Genomic DNA, 19,628 nt, shown 5'->3' on the forward strand with positions numbered 1-19,628 from the left:
AGTAATGAGTATTTTTGAAGCCAGGCACTGAAATCGTTAAACATTTGCCAAAAGTCTGTAGATTTATGGGAAATGAAATATTTGCTTGAATAATGCCGTCCTGCTTCCAAAACATTGCTATTTAAAATTGGAGGTGGGCCTCTTGGTAGATAGAAGAGTGTGCATTGCTGCTGGTTCATTCTTGGGGTGCTGATTTTGTGACTCCTCCGGTAGGGTGTGGTAAACCACTCAGCCGGGCTTTTCTGTGTGTTTTCTCCTCAGAGTGGAATACCAGAGCTGCAAGTGTGGTATACCAAACTTGGAAAACCGTCTGACAGATTTCTTTTTAAACAACTGGATTCTCTATGGGTAGTTTTCAAAGAAATTCCTATATTTTGAGCATTACAACAGTAAAAGGGAACAGAAATTTGATTTATGAGTTAAGACATTTTAGTTTTATAATTGATTTTATGGGTGAAACATAATAGAGATAAAGTTGTCCCCAACCATTTTGTAAAGTCAGAAATACTCTTCACAGCAGTTTGTGTCTTATAGGTTTGTTGTTTGGGGGGTTTTAGTTGTTTTGGTGAATGGTAACTGCCATCACTGGGCTGCCCCAGCCAGAAATTGAAGTCTCGTTGGAAACTGCCTCCCCTCCCCCCCGTCCTTTATATATCACCAGCAATCAAGGGCAGGCGATTCTGTCGTCCACGTGTGTCTAGTACCCATTCCTCATTCCATTCCCAGAGCTGTTGGGTGTTTCAGTTCCCCATCATCCCACTCTGGGATTTGGGAGACCGACTCCAGTTTCCCAGCCATTAGTCTCCAGGCCCCCGCCCCCAACACTGCTGCCACGGTGAGGTGTCCAAAGGGCAGACCCGAGTTTTGTTCACCTCTGGCTCAGAGTGCCTCGGTGATTTCTCCTAGAAGTTCATATCCCTTAGTGCCGCCTGTGACCCTTGTCGTCACCTCAAGAGGGAAAGGACTGCCTTCCGTTAGATGTGTGTGTCCTACCAAAGCAGCTTCACAGATTAAGCTTGCATTTTTCCGAGCATGGCATGCTGATTTAGTTCCTGCTGTGACTTTGCCCATGCTTCTTCTTCCGTCTAGCAGGCCTCTCCACGTAGCTTTGTCATCCTTTGAGACTCACCCAAGAGTCACTTCCTCTGGGAATTTTCCCACGGGCCTTCTCGCACAGCCACCTAGGAGCGTGGGTTTATCTAGTCGAACACTTTCCCACGACACTGGACACCTGGAGGATGGGGCTGTGCCTTCGTTAGCTTTTTATCCCAGGTGCCTGCTAGAGATCCGAGTGCACGGTCCTTTCTGGCGAAATATTTCAGAGAATGGATTGGCCCGAGCAAGCACAGCACTGTAGCCGACTGACACAGACCGGGCCCTTCTGTTCTGGTCATCGTTAATGCCCTGGGAATGCACTAGTCACTCTCAATGACTGAATGCTCATTGATTATTAAATTGTGGGAAAAGAACAGTCTCTATGTTTTGTACAGCCAACTGCTCGAAACAGCATAATGAAATTGATTTTCCCCACAGGAAAAATAATAGCATTTGGGGTTATTTCTGAACCAGAATGCGGTGTTAGTATTTTATAGATCTGACCAACAATTTATTACTAAAGCATGGATATGATACAAACCTCTTTAGTTCAAAGTAGGAAAAAAAGCTGCTCAAATTTCATGAAAATAGGCATGTGCCGAATGCCTACGTTAACTGTGCCGAGGGTGGCATGGCCGGCGAGGTCTGCGTTTGGCACAGAGCAGGTGTGACAGGAAGCGTGCCTCGCACTCCGGGCTAATGGCACTTTAGCAATATTATCTCATTTACTCATTATAACAGCCCTATGAAGTATGTGTATTTTTTCTGATGTTATAGATGAGGAAATTGTGGCTTAAAGAGATTAAGTCACAATTGCTAAGATCGTAAATATAATATAAACCTAACTTGCTAATTTCAATATATATTGAACATACAATGAATTGGACTTTTTTTTAATAGTAAAAGGTTTTTCGTGACTAACACCTGAGTCAACAGTGATAGTTTGTGGATTTTTCTACCTGAGTAAAAAATTAGTAGAGTCCAAAAAAGTAAAGAAGATCTTTTAGTTATGTGCATTGAATATACACAAGCTTTAAGGAGCTTACAGTACAATAGGAAAGAATAGACTAAAGAAGTTGGTTTGGGATCATCTAGTCTTCTCTCCACTCAGTGAAACTCTTTTAAAAGTGCTTTTTATAAGGTATAATCTTACAAAGTCTTCAGAATAACTTAACATTTTTCCGAGGGCCTTGAGTATGTCATTTACAAGTGGTTAGGAAGTTGTAACAGAAATGTGTTTGGCTTATTTTGAAGCTTATTTTAAAAAAAGCTGTTTTGCCCAGATGAGAGGAACCAAAGCCCCTGGCCTTGACCATGACGGTTTCTGTTTCAGCTCCTCAACAGCAATGGCAGTTTCACCCTGGAGCTGCAAGAGGATGAGCTGTTCACACTCACCACTCTCACCACGGGCAGCAAAGGCAGCTACCCGCTGCCTCCCAAGTCCCAGCCCTTCCCGAGTGTCTACAAGGATGACTTCAATGTCGGTAAGCGTCCTTCGCTGCGGCACCTTGGTTTCCGTGTTTAGCAGCAGTGGAGAGATTCTACGTGCCAGACCAGAGCATGGCGGAGCGGCTGTGAAAAGTACATTCACTTAGTGCATTCAAACCTCTGTGTGGTCACTGAGACGGACTTGCTGTGCTACTTCAAGGTGCATCTCGGCCGGAGGACCCTGTGTTTTTCAGTGCCCGCAGAAACGCCGAGGTCCTTGTCAGGGTGGAAGTTAGAATTCTGACTTGTTCTTGGTGAAACTTAAGATTTGTGACATTGTTACCGCCCTGTTATCCATGGCTCACAAAAGCATTGTCCTTTTTTGTGGAATTTAAGACACCTTCATAGTCTTCCCACAGTGTCAGTGCAGTGGACTGGGCAGTTGTGCTGTCCTTGGGTAATCCAGCTCGTTACCCACCCTCTAGTGTGTGCTCTCTAGGTTTTCTGGAAAGATCTGTCCTGAAGCTGCTAGAAGAGCTTTGATTATAGGGAATTTAGGAACCCTTCAGTGGCATTATGGACCTCACGGACAAGGTCAGGTGGCTCTGTCCACTGCTCCTACAGTCTGTAGCTGTGGGGAAGAAGTGGAGAGGAGACTGGCGTTGAGAGAGAAACTCAACCCCCCTGTTGCTGCAGGGCTGGTGTCATTGTGGATGGAGACTCCTACCACCTTGGTCAGAGGTCACTGCCACTGGGTCTCAGTTCCTCTCCCAGGACGGGGTCCCTGGTTGACTGGAGTACAAGGCCCTTTGGCCTGTGCACTGGAGCCCTTTCAAGGATTTGAGTAACACAGACAACAGGGACCCTCCATCCATGTGGGAGCTTGGTGCTCTGTTTTCTTGTCACTCTCTGAAATGACCGCAAGCGTCTCTGTGCTCTGTGGCCCAGTTCTGAGCTGGCAGCAGTCAGTACGGGTCTGTGGGGGACGGCCTCGTCAGTGAGACTAAGAACCCTCAGCACCAAAACCACGTGCTCTGTGGCCTGAAGACCGAGATGCTTCACTGGCTGCAAAATAAACTAAAAACTGAAGTTAGAAACTAGGCCAGGCTTCAGAGCTCTCTTGGGTCCTTAGTATCTCAAATGATGTGGTGAATGTGAAAACACTTGGAAAATCACAAAGTGAGCAATGGCTGCAGTATATTACACCTAAAATTACTCTCTAATGCCTTCATCATTGTAAGACTACAATTTAATGTACTAAAACTAAGGAGAGGTTGATAGCTTAGATTCAAACTGGTTTTTGTTCCATTTCGGAAATAGAAGAAAAATTGTCATTTCTAAATTCTGTGTTTGGCATATAGTAAACCTTTTCTAATGTTCTCTCAACTGATGACTGTGGCCAGTGATTCAGAACCTCATCCTCCAGACATTAGAAATGACAAAAATAACTGGGCCAGCCAAAAGGTTCATTCAGCTTTAAAGTAAAATTGAAAGATACATTTTCACCAATAACTTTATTAAACAAGATATTCACCCATTTTCCCACTACTTTCTGCCATCTTTCAGAAATATTATGCATTTTCTGTTGATAATTCCATCTTTCCAAGACTTATTGTCTTTTTGAGCAAAGAACTGGTCCAGGTGCCTTTTGCATTCTTCCAGGGAATAGAAATTTTTTCCATTAAGAGAATTTTGTAAAGACCGAAATAAATGGAAATCTGAAGGTGCCATGTCTGGTGAATATGGCGGGTGAATTGGAACTTTCCAGTCAAACTGTTAACAGTTTTTTCTTGGTCATCAAAGTAGCGTGTGGTCTAGTGTTATCCTGATGGAGGAAAATGCATTTTCTGTTGACTAATTCCAGATGGCATTTATCGAGTGCTGCTTTCATTTGGTCTAATTGGGAGCAGTGCTTGTTGGAATTGATCGTTTGGTTTTCTGGAAGGAGCTCACACAGAGGACTCCCTTCCAATCCCACCACATACACAGCATCTCCTTCTTCGGATGAAGACCCGCCTTTGGTGTGGTCGGTGGTGGTTCATTGATCTCACTTGCCCTACAATCTCTTTGGCTCCACATTATTGTAAAGTATCCACTTTTCATTGCCTGTCACAATTTGTTTTAAAAATGGATCATTTTCTTTAAGTTTAAGTAGAGAATCACATGCAGAAATATGGTCAAGGGGTTCTTTCCCCCCCCCTCCACTTAACTTATGTAGAATCCAAACATCAAAGCAATTAATATAACCAAGTTGGTGCAAAGATTTTCAGTGCTTGGTCTGGATATTTTTTGAGTATGTTGACCATTTTCCCTGTGGTATAACATTGATTTTTCTCAATTAATGTCTCGATTTGATCGCTATCAACTTCACCTGGTCCATGGAACATTATCCAGCGAGACATCTCCAGCACGAAACTTTGAAAACCACTTGTAACACGTTTGATTCCCACAGCTTTGTTAACCTAAACCTGAAACCTTGACTGGTTGTAAGTTTCATTTCCTTGTTTAAAGCTTTTCAGCAGTGTCTTCAAATGTACCATAAAATCGCAGAGAGAAAATAGTCGGTAAGGATTTGATATTAAACAGAGAATTTATTGTGTTCTGAACAGATTACCCGTTTTTCAGTGAAGCTCCGAACTTTGCTGACCAGACTGGAGTGTTTGAATACTTCGTGAACATTGAAGACCCCGGGGAGCATCGCTACACACTGCGCCAAGTTCTCAATCAGCAGCCCGTTACTTGGGCTGCTGATGCATCCAACACGATCAGTGTCATCGGAGATTACAAATGGTGTGTAGAACTGGTGTTCTTAGTGCGGATCTGACCGACAAAACCTTGTAACGTTGTTGGGCACCTTTGGAACCGAGGTCTCCTCCTCAGTCCTCCTCGTGGGAGAACCTGTTAGCTGTGTGGTGGGTTTGGAATAGCAGGGCCTCTGCAGAGTAGCAAACTGTTTTGCTGCGTCAGTTTCCTTCCCTCAGATTTGCCCAATTTAATAGTGATTGTTGCAGGAGCAGATGAGTTTAATAGGAAAATTGAGGACTTTGGGACCCAATAATAATTTAATATTTATTTACAGACTTTATAATTTGAGTGCTTTTTCCCCTCCTTTTGGGTTGCTGGAGAGTTGATTTGTTATCTGGTGTTGCCACCTGCTGGATCCGTGCTAGAATTACACTGTTATAGCTTTTGAGAAAATCTATTCACCAGGTGACAGTAGATGGCAATGGTAAAAAGCAAAATTTGCTTTTAGTTGGATAGTGAATTCAGCTCTTTTCTTTTACATCTGGTAAAAAGACAAATTGTATTTACTCTTCACTTAAAGTATAATGACCGGCCCTGGCTGGTGTGGCTAGGCTGCATGGGCGTCCTCCCTCAATGAGAGGTCGAAAGGTCGCCCGTGCGATTTGTGGTCGGAGCACATGCCTGCATTGTGGGTCTGGCCCCAGTCGGGGTGCACACGGGAGGCAGCCGATCGATGCTCCTCTCTCACATTGATGTTTTTTGTCCTCTCTTTCTCCCTTCCCCTGTCTCTAAAAAAAATAAAGAAGTGTTAAAATATCATATAATGACCAAACCAAAACATCCCCTTCCCCTTTAAGTCAGTAAGGAATTCCAACATACTGGCTATTATACCTATTTTAGGTGTCTTTTTTTCTATTTTTTCTTTTAGCTGTTATAAGTCTACTGTGAAACATAAAATACACTATTTCAGCTTCAGTGATACTAACCATTAATGCCATGCCACCAGTCATAGCTATAGTTTAGAAGCTGGACAGGGAAGGGAATATAATTCTGAAAAGAACTATTGGTGGGATGCTGCGGGAACTCTTTATCACTTCTGTTAGTATGTAAGTCACAGATCTAGTCCCATGCTCTGACCTAAATTTCAAGAAACTTTCAGCTACCCAGAGTTTCTGGAGCTGTTGCAGCAGGTACTGCTGGGTGCTGGTGTGAGTCTCCCACAGCCACCTTAGGGCAGAGGCATCACCTCCACAGCTTACAGATTGGGAGACTGAGGCTTCAGCTAGGATTTGCCCATGACCCCACACTTGTAAATTCCGGAACCGGGATGAAGAGGCCATGTCTCTGGTTCTGTAGCCCATGCTCTTTGGACCACACCTCATGGCCTCATTTTAGTCGTCATCTTCTTCCTAAGAGTAGGAAAGGGAAAATTAGTGAGCTTCCTTTGTGGTTCTATTTGAGTGAATGTATCCTCAGTGGGTGCCCAGGGCCCTGAGTTCTCAGAACTGTGTTTGCGGTAGAACTTCCTCTCTCACACTCACACAGTTAAGGATGAGCAGCACAATCGTTTCAGTAGACTGCACCAAAGCTACTTAAGATCTCCATCTAACAAACAAGGGCTTCGTTATTAAGCTTTGGTTGGGATCTGAAAACAATCACAAAGTTACCTTTTGCTGCTCTTGTGTGAACTCTGCATCCTTTGATCAAATTTGCTTAATACGGTGCCTGACTTTTGCTCTGTTGGCACTACGGAGAGGTAATGGCCGTGGGAGACGAAACCACACTGTTATTGTACTTCATTCATTATCTGTAAAGTTGTCTGTAAAGTTCTGATGCAGGAGTTACTTATTCTGGACTGTGACTTAAAAGAAAGGAAAAGANTTGTGTGAACTCTGCATCCTTTGATCAAATTTGCTTAATACGGTGCCTGACTTTTGCTCTGTTGGCACTACGGAGAGGTAATGGCCTTGGGAGACGAAACCACACTGTTATTGTACTTCATTCATTATCTGTAAAATTGTCTGCAAGTTCCGATGCAGGAGTTACTTATTCTGGAATGTGACTTAAAAGAAAGGAAAAGAAGTTCAATCTTCTCTCATGATAACTCTAAATAGAACAATTTTATGGTGCCTGTAGCACTTTCAGACTTCTGATGGACCAGAAGAGAGGAAGAGCTGTAAGGGACTTGGGGGTCCTTAGAGATTTTGTGCTGGTGACAATCGGCAGAGAGGAAAGGTCCCTCCGCTGTGTGAGGACCTGCTTCAGTGACTTAGCCTTTGAATTTCCTGTGGAAGTGCCCAGATCTGCTTAGAGGCTTACATGTGAGTTATGTTTATTGTTGAGTGCCTGTTGTAGTTGCTTTTAAAAAAATATTTTCATTTACGTAGTAAATTCCACTGTGCAAATTTTATCGGTAAGAAGAAACTCCTAGAAATGTAAAAGCCACAAAATTCTATATCAAGTTTCCCCTTATATCCAGTGTATTTTGGGGCATTCTTCATTTTTTAAAAATTTTAGATGAACTGCTTGCTTTGTTACTTGGCTGTGTCCAGGCTTTCTTTCTCTTTTGCAGGTAGATTTTGCTGGGAGGTGAGTTACATTCAGAGCTCATGTTGGTTTAAGGTGGTTCTGTCATTGAGTAAGGTGACTGTGGCACTTAAAAAAGGAAGCCTGGAGCAGAGCTCATTGTCCAGTCCCTGGTGGTTCCTGTTGGCTGAGTTTCCCTGCTTTGTGACCCCAGGAGTGGGGTCCATCAGTGACCCCAGACCTGAGGTTTTCCTGCCTCTGCATAGCCAGAGGCGCTTGCTCTCTAGGGGAAATGGTTCTGCTGCTGGAATTCCCAGACCAGCAGCATCAACATTACCTGGGAATCTGTTAGCAGATTCCAGGGGCCCACCTCCGACCTGCTCGGGTGACTTCCGTGCTGTTCAAGTTTGAAAATCACTGTTGAAGTGTCAGCACAGAGTGAGTGCTGTCTTTGCCGAGAAGCAGTTTCGTATCTTCCACCTGGAGTTTCTAGGCCGCGTTAGGGTGCCGTGTGCAACCCAGCCCTGGAGTCGTGTGGGTTTTCCCAGAGACTCCTGCCATCGCCTTCGCTGCTTATCTTTGCTGATGGAAATGCAATAAACCCTTATGTTCAGAATTCTGTGGAAACTTACCTTTTATGCACTCCTAGAAAAAAATGGCTTTTTAAAAATGTATCTTCTTAGCATGGGAAGTTGTGTTATTATAGAGAGACAAGAAATACTCGTATATTCTTAAGAAACGTAAAAACGGTCAATATAAGTTTCCGGTAAGTCATTAAACATGGCAATGCAATGACTTGACTTTAGTCATGTGACACTTAAAACTATGATCAGTGAAGAGTCTCGAAGCCCATTCCTGCTACAAGCACAGACCCAGCAAATCACATACTTGCCTTACTTAGAAGTTTGGGAGCACGTGGCTGTGAAATGATGCATTCGTGCTGCACTCAGAATGGCGCAATTAAAAGCGCTAATCCACAGTTTCATTCTGCAGGTCCAACATCACTATCAAGTGCGATGTTTACATAGAGACCCCTTACACGGGAGGTGTGTTCATCGCTGGGAGAGTAAACAAAGGTGGTATCTTCATTAGAAGTGCCAGAGGAATTTTCTTCTGGATTTTTGCAAATGGAACCTACCGAGTTACAGGTGATCTGGGTAAGTGACTTCTATCACACGCGAGAGAGGGAAGCAACTGAGTAAAAGAGGAAATTGTACAAAGCCTTTTCAGGTGTTACAGGGTTGAGCTGACTGCCGGGGTAGGATTTGCACACATGGGGGTGAGGGGGGTAGTGGGGAGAGAATGCTCTGGAAACATTGTGACTATAAGAGTATGGCCACCGCGCTTACAGAAATGTAAGGAGGGCGCTGGTGTGCTTCAAGTGGAGTAACCCTACTTCCTGATTTAGTTAATAATTTGAAAACAGCTGGACTTTTATCCCTCATTTCAACAGCCCTCGTTCTATGCAGAATAGTGTTTTATCCAGAATAGTGGCTTAGACTATGTTCAAGTTGAATTCCACCTAGTTCCCTTTGGTTTCGGTATACACACTGCTCTGTTGAAACTAGACGTTGGTGGCGGTGACTTTTGGTGAGTCTGTCTCTTGACTTTCCTCTTGCATTAGTAAAAATCCCTTTCTCCTGCAGTTTTCTGCTCTTTGCCTCTTCCTAAGGTGAAAAAAGCTCCATAAATGAAATGAGAATAAAAGAGGAAGTGGGTAGTAAGGACATTAGAGTAGAAATTGTATAGTCAGAGCATGACTGATCTAGAAGGCACCTCACATTTTCCAGCCCAAAACAGAGAGCTGGAAAGGTTCATTGACTTGCCCAGGGTCTCAAAGTGAGTCAGCTGCAGGACTGGAATGAAGAATTTAAATCTGTGTCTTTGGTGCCCACTGCTCTGTGTGTGAACTGCCCCCTCAGCATCTCACCCTGGGGTTTTCTCAGCCACCCAACTCTGATACGTCCCCAAATCAACTCATTATTTCCTCTCTCTAAATCTCAGTGAAGGCTCTTCCATATAACCAATTACACCAGCTAGAACTCTTACGGTGTCTTTGAATGCCCCTTCTCATCCTCTGTATTCAGTTCCATCAGGCAAAAGTATATTCTGGAACCGTAGAAGCTAGTGCATTACCCCACAGTTGGTTTGTAAGTTTATTTCCCTGGCTCTCTGCTGAGCTCACGTATGTGGCCCGGAGTAGGATCTCCATATATGTTTGTTGAGTGCATGCCTGAATGAAGAATATGTTGTTTTAAATCAGTTGTCGATCTTTATTAAGGTTGACTTTACAGCCTGCACGTGCCACCTGAGAACCCCCACCGAGGCTCTGTAATTCAGGCAGTTTTCTTGTGTTACAGCTGGATGGATGTTGTACGCTTTCGGACAAGTCGAAGTCACGGCGCAGCAGTGGTATACACTCACTTTAACTATTAAGGTAAGTGTTGCTGCTTAGAATGCCTGGAGGTAAGATGTTCTTTTCTTGCTCCGTTCTAGCATTTTCTGTTAACAAATGAGAGGGGGAAACTGTGGTAAATAATGGTACTAGACAGAGAGTCTACCATGACACCAGCAAACCGCTGCTCCCTGGAATGGTGGTTTGTGTCAGCATCACTCCCGGGAGAACCGTCAGGGGCTGACTTTATCTCCCCAATAATTGGCTGTTTTTTTCAAGTTTGCTTGAATGAAGATTATAATGGGAGCTTATGGGTATGAGCAAAGTCATACATTTATTTTTGGTGGGTGAATATAGTTTGGTTTTTGACTATAAGCACAATATTTTAGAAATTGGTTCCCATGAATATGTTTGTCAGAGGAGATACTAGGTTAATTGTAGTTCTGTGGAATCTAAAGATATTTGTCAGAATAACTGGTTAATCGTGAATTATTGATCACCATGCTTCTGAGGGATTCTATGTGGAGTACTTCTTCTGTATAATATACTGATCTCTGTCAAGATAGGCATGATCTTGTTCAGGTTATACTAGAACTTGAAAATGGAATTCAGGTAACTTTTTGATCTTGTTCCCTTCTTTTACCCACCACCAAAAATGACAGTACTAATTTTTCAGGCAGTGTCTGTATGTTTTGACCATGTGGTTTGGGTGTAGCAGAGTTTATTTCACTGTACTGCACTTGAAGGGCATAACTTTGTTCCCAGTTCTTTCCTTTGGGTAAACTGAGGCAGTGAGGGATGCCTTTACTTGCAGATAGAGCGGGGGGGATCTCATACATGCCTCCTGGGGTGCATGTGTTCTGTTGTTTGCTTAGGCAGATATTTAGAAATGGGATTGCATTTTAAATTTTAACAGATACTGCCCATTGCTAGCCAAAGTGGATCAATTTTTATAGCAGTTATAATAATGTTTGATACTATTAAGTTTTAAAGATTATTTTCAAACTAATAGACATGATTTGTATTACCTTGATAATTAGGGAGGTTGTATATTTTATGTTCATTGGCTGTTTGTATTTTCTCTTCTCTGAAGTTACCCACTGCTTAATATGGTGGGAGAACCATCAGTGGCTTATTTTCCTATTGTTTTCTTTTTCTGATGGATCTGCATAAATTTATTATATATTCTGGGTAGTAATTCATTGTCTGTTATATGGGTTAAAATATTTTCTTCTCTCATGATTTGTATTTTAATTTTGATTATGGTATGTTTCATGAATAGAAATGTAAACTTTTGTTATTGTCAAATATTTCATTTTTCTTTCATTGCTTTTATGTTTTATGTTTTGTTTAAGAAGGCCTTCCCTTTTCTTTAGGTTAGGAACATTTCTTCCCCCAAAGTAAACAAAGTTTAGGACAATGTTTATATTTAAGTATTTAATTCATCTGGAATTCATTTGTGAATTGTAAGGGGAAGACCTCAGTATAATTTTTTTAAAAACTAATGGATAGCTATTGTCATTTACTTCATAGACTGTTCTTTTTTTTTTTTTTTTGCTTAAAATTTAAGGCTACTTTTTTGATGTAAAATTATCACACGTGTCTAGCCTTGTTTCTGAACATTTCTTTGTTCTTTATTTTGTTCTGTCTATTAGCATCCAATATGACACTTTAAATTGCCTGCACGTTCTAAAACCTTTGATCCTATGGTTTACTCCCGTACTCCTTCGGAGCTCTTTCCTGACCACCTTATATAAAATAGCATTCCCTCTTCCCTTGCTTTGTTTATCTCCAAAGCTCTTATGACCTCCTGACTTTGTACAAGTTCTGTCGACAGCATATGTGTGTGAGTCTCACTCCTGTCCCTGGGACGTCGCTCCTGCAGTGACTGGCCCCTTTCTGTTGCAGTCACTGCTGGCCCTCCAGCACCTTGGAGAGCGCCCGCCCGCACGGGCCTGCGTGGATGAATGAGGGCCCATTCTGTGGGCCGAATTAATTCTTTTTCAAATCATCACATTGCTTTATTTACTGAGAATAATTGGCATTTAAAAATTATCTTTATTGTTACTCCTTTACAGTTGTCTCAATTTTTCCCCTTTGCCCTCCTCCACTCAGCCCACCCCTGCTCCCACAGTCAATCCCCTCACTGTTGTCCATGTCTGTGGGTCATTTGTACATATTCTTTGGCTAGTCCCTTCCCCTTCTTCCCACCATTCTCCCCCTGTCCCTTTGCCTCTGGTCACTGTCAGTCTGCTCCATGTTTCCATATCCATGGTCCTATTTTATTGGTTAGTTTATTATGTTTGTTAGATTTGTCTACAGGTGAGATCATATGGTATTTGTTCACCAACTGGCTTATTTCACTTAGCATAATATTCTCCAGTTCTCCTTGCTATTGCACAAGGTAGGAGCTCCTTCTTTCTCTCTGCTGCATAGTATTCCATTGTGTAAATGTGCGGTTTTTGACCCACTCATGTACTGATGGGCAGTTAGGCTGTTGCCAGCACTTGGCTATTGTATATGGCACTGCCAGGAACATAGAGGTTCCTTTGCATTGCCGATTCAGTAGTTTTGGGATAAACTTCCATCAGTGGAATCTCTGGGACAAAAGGCAGTTCCATTTTTAGTTTTTTGAGGAAATTCCGTACTATTATCCACAGTGAAAGTAGTGCAGAATTTCCAGTCTGCGTTCCCACCAACAGTCCATGGTGTCTCCTTTTCTCCACATCCTCGCCAGCACCTGTTTGTTGATTTCTTAATGATGGCCATTCCGACAGGTGTGAGGTGATAGCTCATTGCACTTTTAATTTGCATCTCTCTGATGGCTAGTTCAAAATTATGTGCTCTTCTAGTATATATCCTATTCTGTTTGAATTTTTAAATAATCTTTAAGTTCTATGTAAAAGGCTGCCAGTATTACACTGGATTTATACATCAGTTTGGGCAAACATAACCTTTTTTGAAAAGAATAATGTGTTTAACCCATCAAGAACTCGGGGAGGAGAACACGCTGCATCTCACCAGTTAAGATCTCCCACTCTGTCTTGGGGTCTCATTGTTGTAGTTCTCACGCGTTTCTTGTTAGGCTTGTTTTTCATTGTTTTATGAATTTTTTTGAACTTATGAGGGGTCTTAAAAACATGAATTCTCCTAAATTTTTAGGTGCATTGCATACATGCTTAAAAATGATCAAAAGGGCTTATGAAAAGAGCTGCCACCTGCCTCACTCCCTTATCTCTTCCCCCGATCCCTGTTCTGTGTTCTCTTCCTCTGGTACAGCCACTCCGAATGACCGTCGCTGTTTCCTCTGTGTCTCTGTAATACCACGTGATTACTACTTACAGAGTACCAAGCCCTGGTCTTGGTACTGGATGGAGAGGGATTTTGCTGACTTAGACCCCACCCCTTCCACCAGCCCCATTGTTTCCATCAGCTGTGGGCATGTGCTCCTCCCTCGCATCTCCAATCAGCTCATAATCTCTGACGGTTCTCCAGCTCTCCAGACTGAAGTCGTCTCTTGGGTCCCTACACTGCATCAACCTGTTTTATTTCTGCACATGCCAGTCATGGCTTAACTCCTATTGTGTGTGGGTGTCCTTCCACAAGAGTGTAAGCTCTGTAAGGGCGGGGACCCTGTCTCTCTTGTGCATCCTAAATTCCAAGTGCATTAAACAGCACTTGGCTCATAAATGAAAACAATAAAGGAAAACATCTTCTATGATGTTTGTTTTCCAAATTACAGCTAATATGAGGACTTTCTCGTTTTAATGTTGGCCATGTTTTATTTCTTCACTCTTCGCATTGTTGTGTAGTATTTAGAACAAGGGACTTTGAGGTTTGTTATGCTCAGTTTCAAGTATCTTATGTTGCTCATCTTCTGTTTGCCTGTCCATAATATCATGAACACACACCCTCTTATGAAGATTGAATGGGACGATACATGTGAAAATTTGGTACAGTGCCTGGTACGTGGGAGGCACTTAACAAATCAAGTTGATATTCTTAGGAGTAGGTGTGCATGGAACCAGATGGACCAGTATTCCTAGTATCTTGCAGATAGGTACCGAAACTTCTGGCGAGTTAGTTCAGCTTTTTGAGCTCCTGTTTTTTTATCTGTAAAATGGAGATAACTTCTGTAAGGTTGCTTTAGGGCTAAGTGTTTTTTATTCTTTTATTTGGCATATTTTTAAGCATTTACTGTGTGTACTTTTCTGGGGATATGGCAGTGAACAAGACAGACAAGGTTCTGCTTTCTTGCGGCCCACGTTCTCCCTGGACAGGGGTCGGCAGACTTTTCTGCAAGGGGCCAGATAGTAATCATTTTACCTTTGGGAGGCATGTGGCCTGTGTTGTAACTACTCGGCTCTGTTTTTGTAATGAGCCACAGACAATTGGTAAATGAATGGGTGTAGTTGTGTTCCAGGAAAATTTTCTTTGTAAAAATAGGTGACTGACCTGCGGGCCATAGTTGACTGACTCCTGTTCTTAAGACAATGAACTTGTAAATAAACCAATCAATAAAATTATGAAGAAAAAAATGGGTAATGAGATAAAGGAGCTCCTTTGCCCGGATTTTCTAGATAGAAAGGTCAGGTAAGACCTCTCGGAGAGGGCGATATTTGAGCTGAGGGCACTTCTTGGACGGGCCTGGGGTGAGAAGCAGCCAGGAGGCCAGGGTGGCTGACACGTGGGGAGTGAGAGGCGGGGGCGTGGGCAGAGGAGATGAGGTACCATTAGGTTTTGTGCTTGATGTGACTTGTGTATGTGAGTCCCTTGACTCAGTGGTAATAGTCACTGTTCTGTAAGAGGCGGAAGATATTCAATAAGCACTTTTAGAGCTGAGGGTAGCTGTGTGTGTGTGTGTGTGTGTGTGTGTGTTGAGGGGGGGTGCATATATTGACCACTAGGATTCAATTCCTAGCCCTGCTGGTAAATCTGTGACTTTGACTTTTAATCTTAAGTCTCAGAATTTCCATTTGTGAAATGAAATAACTGAAAGTCCATTGCATTATATGACTTACAAGATTTTACCTGGTGCTTGGCCTTGTGCTTTGGATCTTTAGCTGCCCATGTATTGAAATGAGCTAGTTTGAAATGTGTAGTTATAATAGCATACTGTGAGTATATGCTCATAAATGTGTTATAATCATGATGATGAGAACAAGCCAGCATTTACTCAGCACTCGCCAGGCACTTAGTTTAGTAGGAATGGCAGCCCTGTGAAGGGGCCGGACTTGATCTTCAACAATCGATGGAGATTGTTGCTGCGGAGACCTCCCTTCTTTACCCCTCCCACCCTCATCATCACTGATGGTTCCTGTGTTTCTGACCTAAGGGTGAGGTCCATGCATGACTTTGGAGTGCTGCTCTGTACATGCAGATAAAAAGCACTTACATGAATGGACATTTGTGCTCCAGGAGGCACATCTGAAGAACGTGGCGGTGGCTGTCAGCGCAACCTGTGTGCGCGCAACCACTTGTGAATAACAAATGTTTTTTATTTTAATGGGCTCTTGTCTAAAAGTTTATGATGATGTTATGAAAAGTTTCACATTTCTGTTGGTTTTACAACATTTTGGTGGACTCCAAGGAAATACTGAGATATACCAGTGCCTTGGAAACTTCGTTACATAGGTAGATAAGAATTTCTGCTGAGAGAACTGTTCCCGTATTTTGGACTTTTGTTCCGGATGTGGAACTGGTTTCCGGTGGTGAGGCTTAAGTGACAAGGATCGTTGCTCCACTACGTTGGTGGTCCACATGTTACTAAGAAACAGACTGCAGAGAGTCACTTTCATATGTCTCCAAGACATGCCTTTCTCTCTACTCCAGGGTCGTTTCGCCTCCGGCACGCTGAATGGCAAGCCTGTCTGGACAGACATCCAGGTGAATTTCCCGAAGAATGGCTGGGCTGCGATCGGAACTCACTCCTTCGAATTTGCGCAGTTTGACAACTTTCATGTGGAAGCCACACCCTAATTTTCACTGAGCGCCATAGATCACTCTTCAGATCTTTTTCCTTCTTTTTGGTTTTGGTTCAGAACCAGTTCTTGTTTTGATGGATCAACATATGAGCCGTTGGAGGCTAAAAATAATGGAGAGTAAGTGAGAAAAATATTTTTGCTTGATCCCCTGGAGACTTTTTTTTTAAACTAAGTCCAAGGGGAAGAAGATGAATCTTTAACATTACCTGGAATGCACTCCACTATTCAAATGGTACATTGGTCTCGTTCGTAGGAGTGGTTTGGGTGGCCCAGACCTTGAAGCCTTGGTGTTAATGCTGAGGTTGCTCTCATCAACTTATTCACAGACTGATCATTCAAGGTGCCAATAACTTGATTGTCACGGAGATGTATTTATTAATGCTGATGTGTGTCTGAGTGCTCGGATGTCCTTGTCTTAATAAGATTATGCTGCCGTACTAAGAAGCCGAAGAACACTGGAAATGCTGCCTTGTATAAACCACTTCAACCTGTTATTCTAGAAAGACATTCTAAAAAGTATTTCTTTTCCTGTTTATGATGATGCTTTAGAATTAATTATAGATAATACGAATGGGATAAGTTGAAAAATGTCTCATTAATAAACTACCTCTAAAGCTATTTCTGCAATAATAAATAATAGCAGGTTAATTGGGTAGCTGCGTTTTTTTTTATTCTTTCCCATCCAACTTTTAGTCATATAACTCTGTACCTCTCTGTTATAACGTGTCCCAGGTGGCTGGAAGGAGGAGGAGAATGCCATGTAGTCAATGCTGTCAGTGGGTCTAAAGATGAAATTGAAACAAATTTTCTCATTTCCTTTCATTGTGCGTTTTCTGGTCTGGCTTCTCATGTGCCACTGGCAACAAACTAAAAGAGCTAATGAGTTCTCTTATCTGCTTATACACAGAAAAGGGGGAACATTTAGCTATTTGCTAGTTCATAGAATTGGATCATCCTCTAGTATTTTGTGTGGTTAGATGCATTTATTTCCTTAAACTACTGTTGCATTTATATTTAAGTATGGGTGAGCATATTTGTCATGCAGTATAATTTGTATTTAAGAATTAGTGTACCTCCTGAAAACAACTCAATTATTCATGTGAATAAAGTAACTTCTGGAAATCTTCATAATGAAAATTTAAAGCTTCAATGAGCTAACCCTTCAATTTTGGAATTTGCAATGGTTTAATATAGGCTCGGCTAACACGAAATTTTGTATTACTATTAAACACAAGATGCTAAATAGAATAAATCAGATTACAGAGAGAAGTTTTCAGTTAAAACCAAATATAAGTGGTTTTAAGTTTGGCCCCACGTATTTTTTTAAAAAATGAACTATACTGAGGTATAATTTACACACAACAGTCTTCTCCTTTTAAGTATACAGCTCGGCGAGTCTTGGGAAAAGGATACATCCATGTAACCAACACCCGAAACGAAATGGCACACAAGTTCACCTCCTTGGGAAGCCGTCCCGTGCCTCACTTCCTCCCACACCCCCCCTCTCGGACAACCCTGGTCTCCTCCCTTTCAGTACTGGTGCGCTTTCTCTGTTCCAAAACAGCTCACAGGTGGCCTTGCGTGCCAGGCGCTGTACTGTGCATGGCTTATTTCATTCAGCATGAGCCTTTGGAGATTGGATTATGCTGCCGTGTAGATCAGCGGCTGCTCCTTATTTCAAAGAGCTTTCTATTCTATGGTTCCCCCAATTTGTCCCCCGTGTTTTGGTATTACGAACAAAGCTGTTAGGAATGTGTGCGTGCAGGTCTTTGTGGGGCGGTGTGTGTGCATTTCTGTTTTGTTTGGATACATTCCACGAAGTGACATCGGAAGTTGTTTTCCAGGGTGGTTTATGATTTTCCACTCTTGTCAGCAATGTTTGAGAGTTTCAGCTGCTCCCCCTTCTTGTCAATGCTTCATACTGTTGTTCTTTATGATTTAACCCTTTCTTGTGGGTGGGTGGTAGGTATATTAGGTGTTGAGCATCTTCTTATGGGCTTGTTTGTCATTCACATATTTTCTTTTGTGAGATCTCTGTTTAAATAGCTTACTCATTTTTAAAATTGTGTTTTTTGCCTTAGTGAGTTGTAAGAGTTCTTTATATATTCCAGATGCAAGTTTCTTTTATTTTTTAAATATTAAGTGTATGTTTTATGAATCATTTTTTCCAAGTCCATATCTTTGTGAGAGTGTAAAACTTTAATTTGGAAGTCCAGTTCATCACTTTTTCCTTTTATGGTAGGTGTTCTTTTGTGTCCTAAAAAATCTTTGTCTATCCCTAGTTTACAAGAATGTTTTTCCTTTTGCTTCCATTTAGAAGTGTTATATTTTTAGCTTTTACATTCAGGTCTGTGACCCATTTTGCATTAATTTTTGAATATAATGAGGGGTTTTAGATTCGTTTTTCCCTTTATAGGATATTCAGTTTTTCCAGTGTCTTTTATTGAAAAGACCATTCTTTGTCAAATGTGCAGATCCTGAAATAAACTCCTTATTCTGTTCTGTTGACCATATATCCCTAGGCAAATGCCATCCTGTCTTCATTACTGTAGCTGTATAATAAAATTTGAACTCAGTCTTACTCCTCCAACTCTGTTCTTCAAAATTGTTTGGGCTAACCTAGGTCCTTTTACATTTTCATATAAATTTTAGATTCCCCTTATGTACTTATGCAAAGAGCTTTCTGGAATTTCAATTGTGTTACAGTGAAATTACTGATAATTGTTGGAGAATAGATATCTTAATAATAACCCTTCAGTCTATGAGCCTGTTAACATTTCCACATTTTTTGCCTTTCCATAATTTCTCTCTGCAATTTCTGTAACTTTTTGTGTGCAGGTTCTGCATATATGTTTTTAAATTTACCCTTAAATCTTTTATGTTCTCTCAATGCTATTGTAAGTGGTGTTTTTTTTTAATTTCCTTTTTCAGTTATTTGTTGTGGGTACATCAAAATACAGTTGCTTCTTTTATGTTGACTTTCAGTCCAACTGCATTGCTAAATTCACTTAGTTTTATTAACCTGCCCCCTTTTCTTCGGTAAAGTCTTTTGGATTTCTACCTACAAAAGAATGTCATCTGTAGACACAGATGGTTTTACTCATCCCTTTCCTATATGCTGGCTTTATTTCTGGTGTTGCTTTATTGCACTGGCTAGGACTCGGTACAATGCAGGACACAAGTGGTTAGAGCAGGTGTCCTCGCCTTGTACCTGGTCTTACGGGCAAAATGTCTTCACCATTAAGTGTGATGTTAGCTATAGAGGTGCGTGTGTGTGTTGCGTGTGTGTGGTAATAGATTCCCTTTATCTGGGGAAAGTTACCTTCTATTTCCGGTTTGTTGGGAATTTTATTATGAATAGAGATTGAATTTGTTAAATGCTTTTCTACATCTAATGGGATATATGATTTTTCTGCTTTATTAAGGTGGTATATCACATTGATTTTTAAATAGTA

The 19,628-nt window shown here is 41.7% G+C and overlaps 1 protein-coding gene across 2 annotated transcripts in view; it reads left to right on the top strand.

The window, feature by feature from the left end:
• GALC (galactosylceramidase) overlaps nucleotides 1-16,821 on the top strand; it is a 42,051-nt gene extending 25,230 nt beyond the window's left edge. For both annotated transcript variants that reach the window (XM_037031358.1, XM_037031357.1), the window contains exons 12-17: nucleotides 262-348; nucleotides 2,429-2,579; nucleotides 5,133-5,313; nucleotides 8,788-8,951; nucleotides 10,155-10,231; nucleotides 16,022-16,821. In XM_037031358.1, coding sequence (XP_036887253.1) covers nucleotides 262-348; nucleotides 2,429-2,579; nucleotides 5,133-5,313; nucleotides 8,788-8,951; nucleotides 10,155-10,231; nucleotides 16,022-16,168 — 807 coding nt within the window. In that variant the 3' untranslated portion in view covers nucleotides 16,169-16,821. The remainder of the gene's footprint in view (nucleotides 1-261; nucleotides 349-2,428; nucleotides 2,580-5,132; nucleotides 5,314-8,787; nucleotides 8,952-10,154; nucleotides 10,232-16,021) is intronic.
• Nucleotides 16,822-19,628: the final 2,807 nt, after the last annotated feature.

The sequence above is a fragment of the Sturnira hondurensis genome, unplaced genomic scaffold (genome assembly GCF_014824575.4).
Source record: "Sturnira hondurensis isolate 20B ecotype Veracruz unplaced genomic scaffold, ASM1482457v3 Scaffold0021143, whole genome shotgun sequence".
NCBI lineage: Eukaryota > Metazoa > Chordata > Mammalia > Chiroptera > Phyllostomidae > Sturnira > Sturnira hondurensis.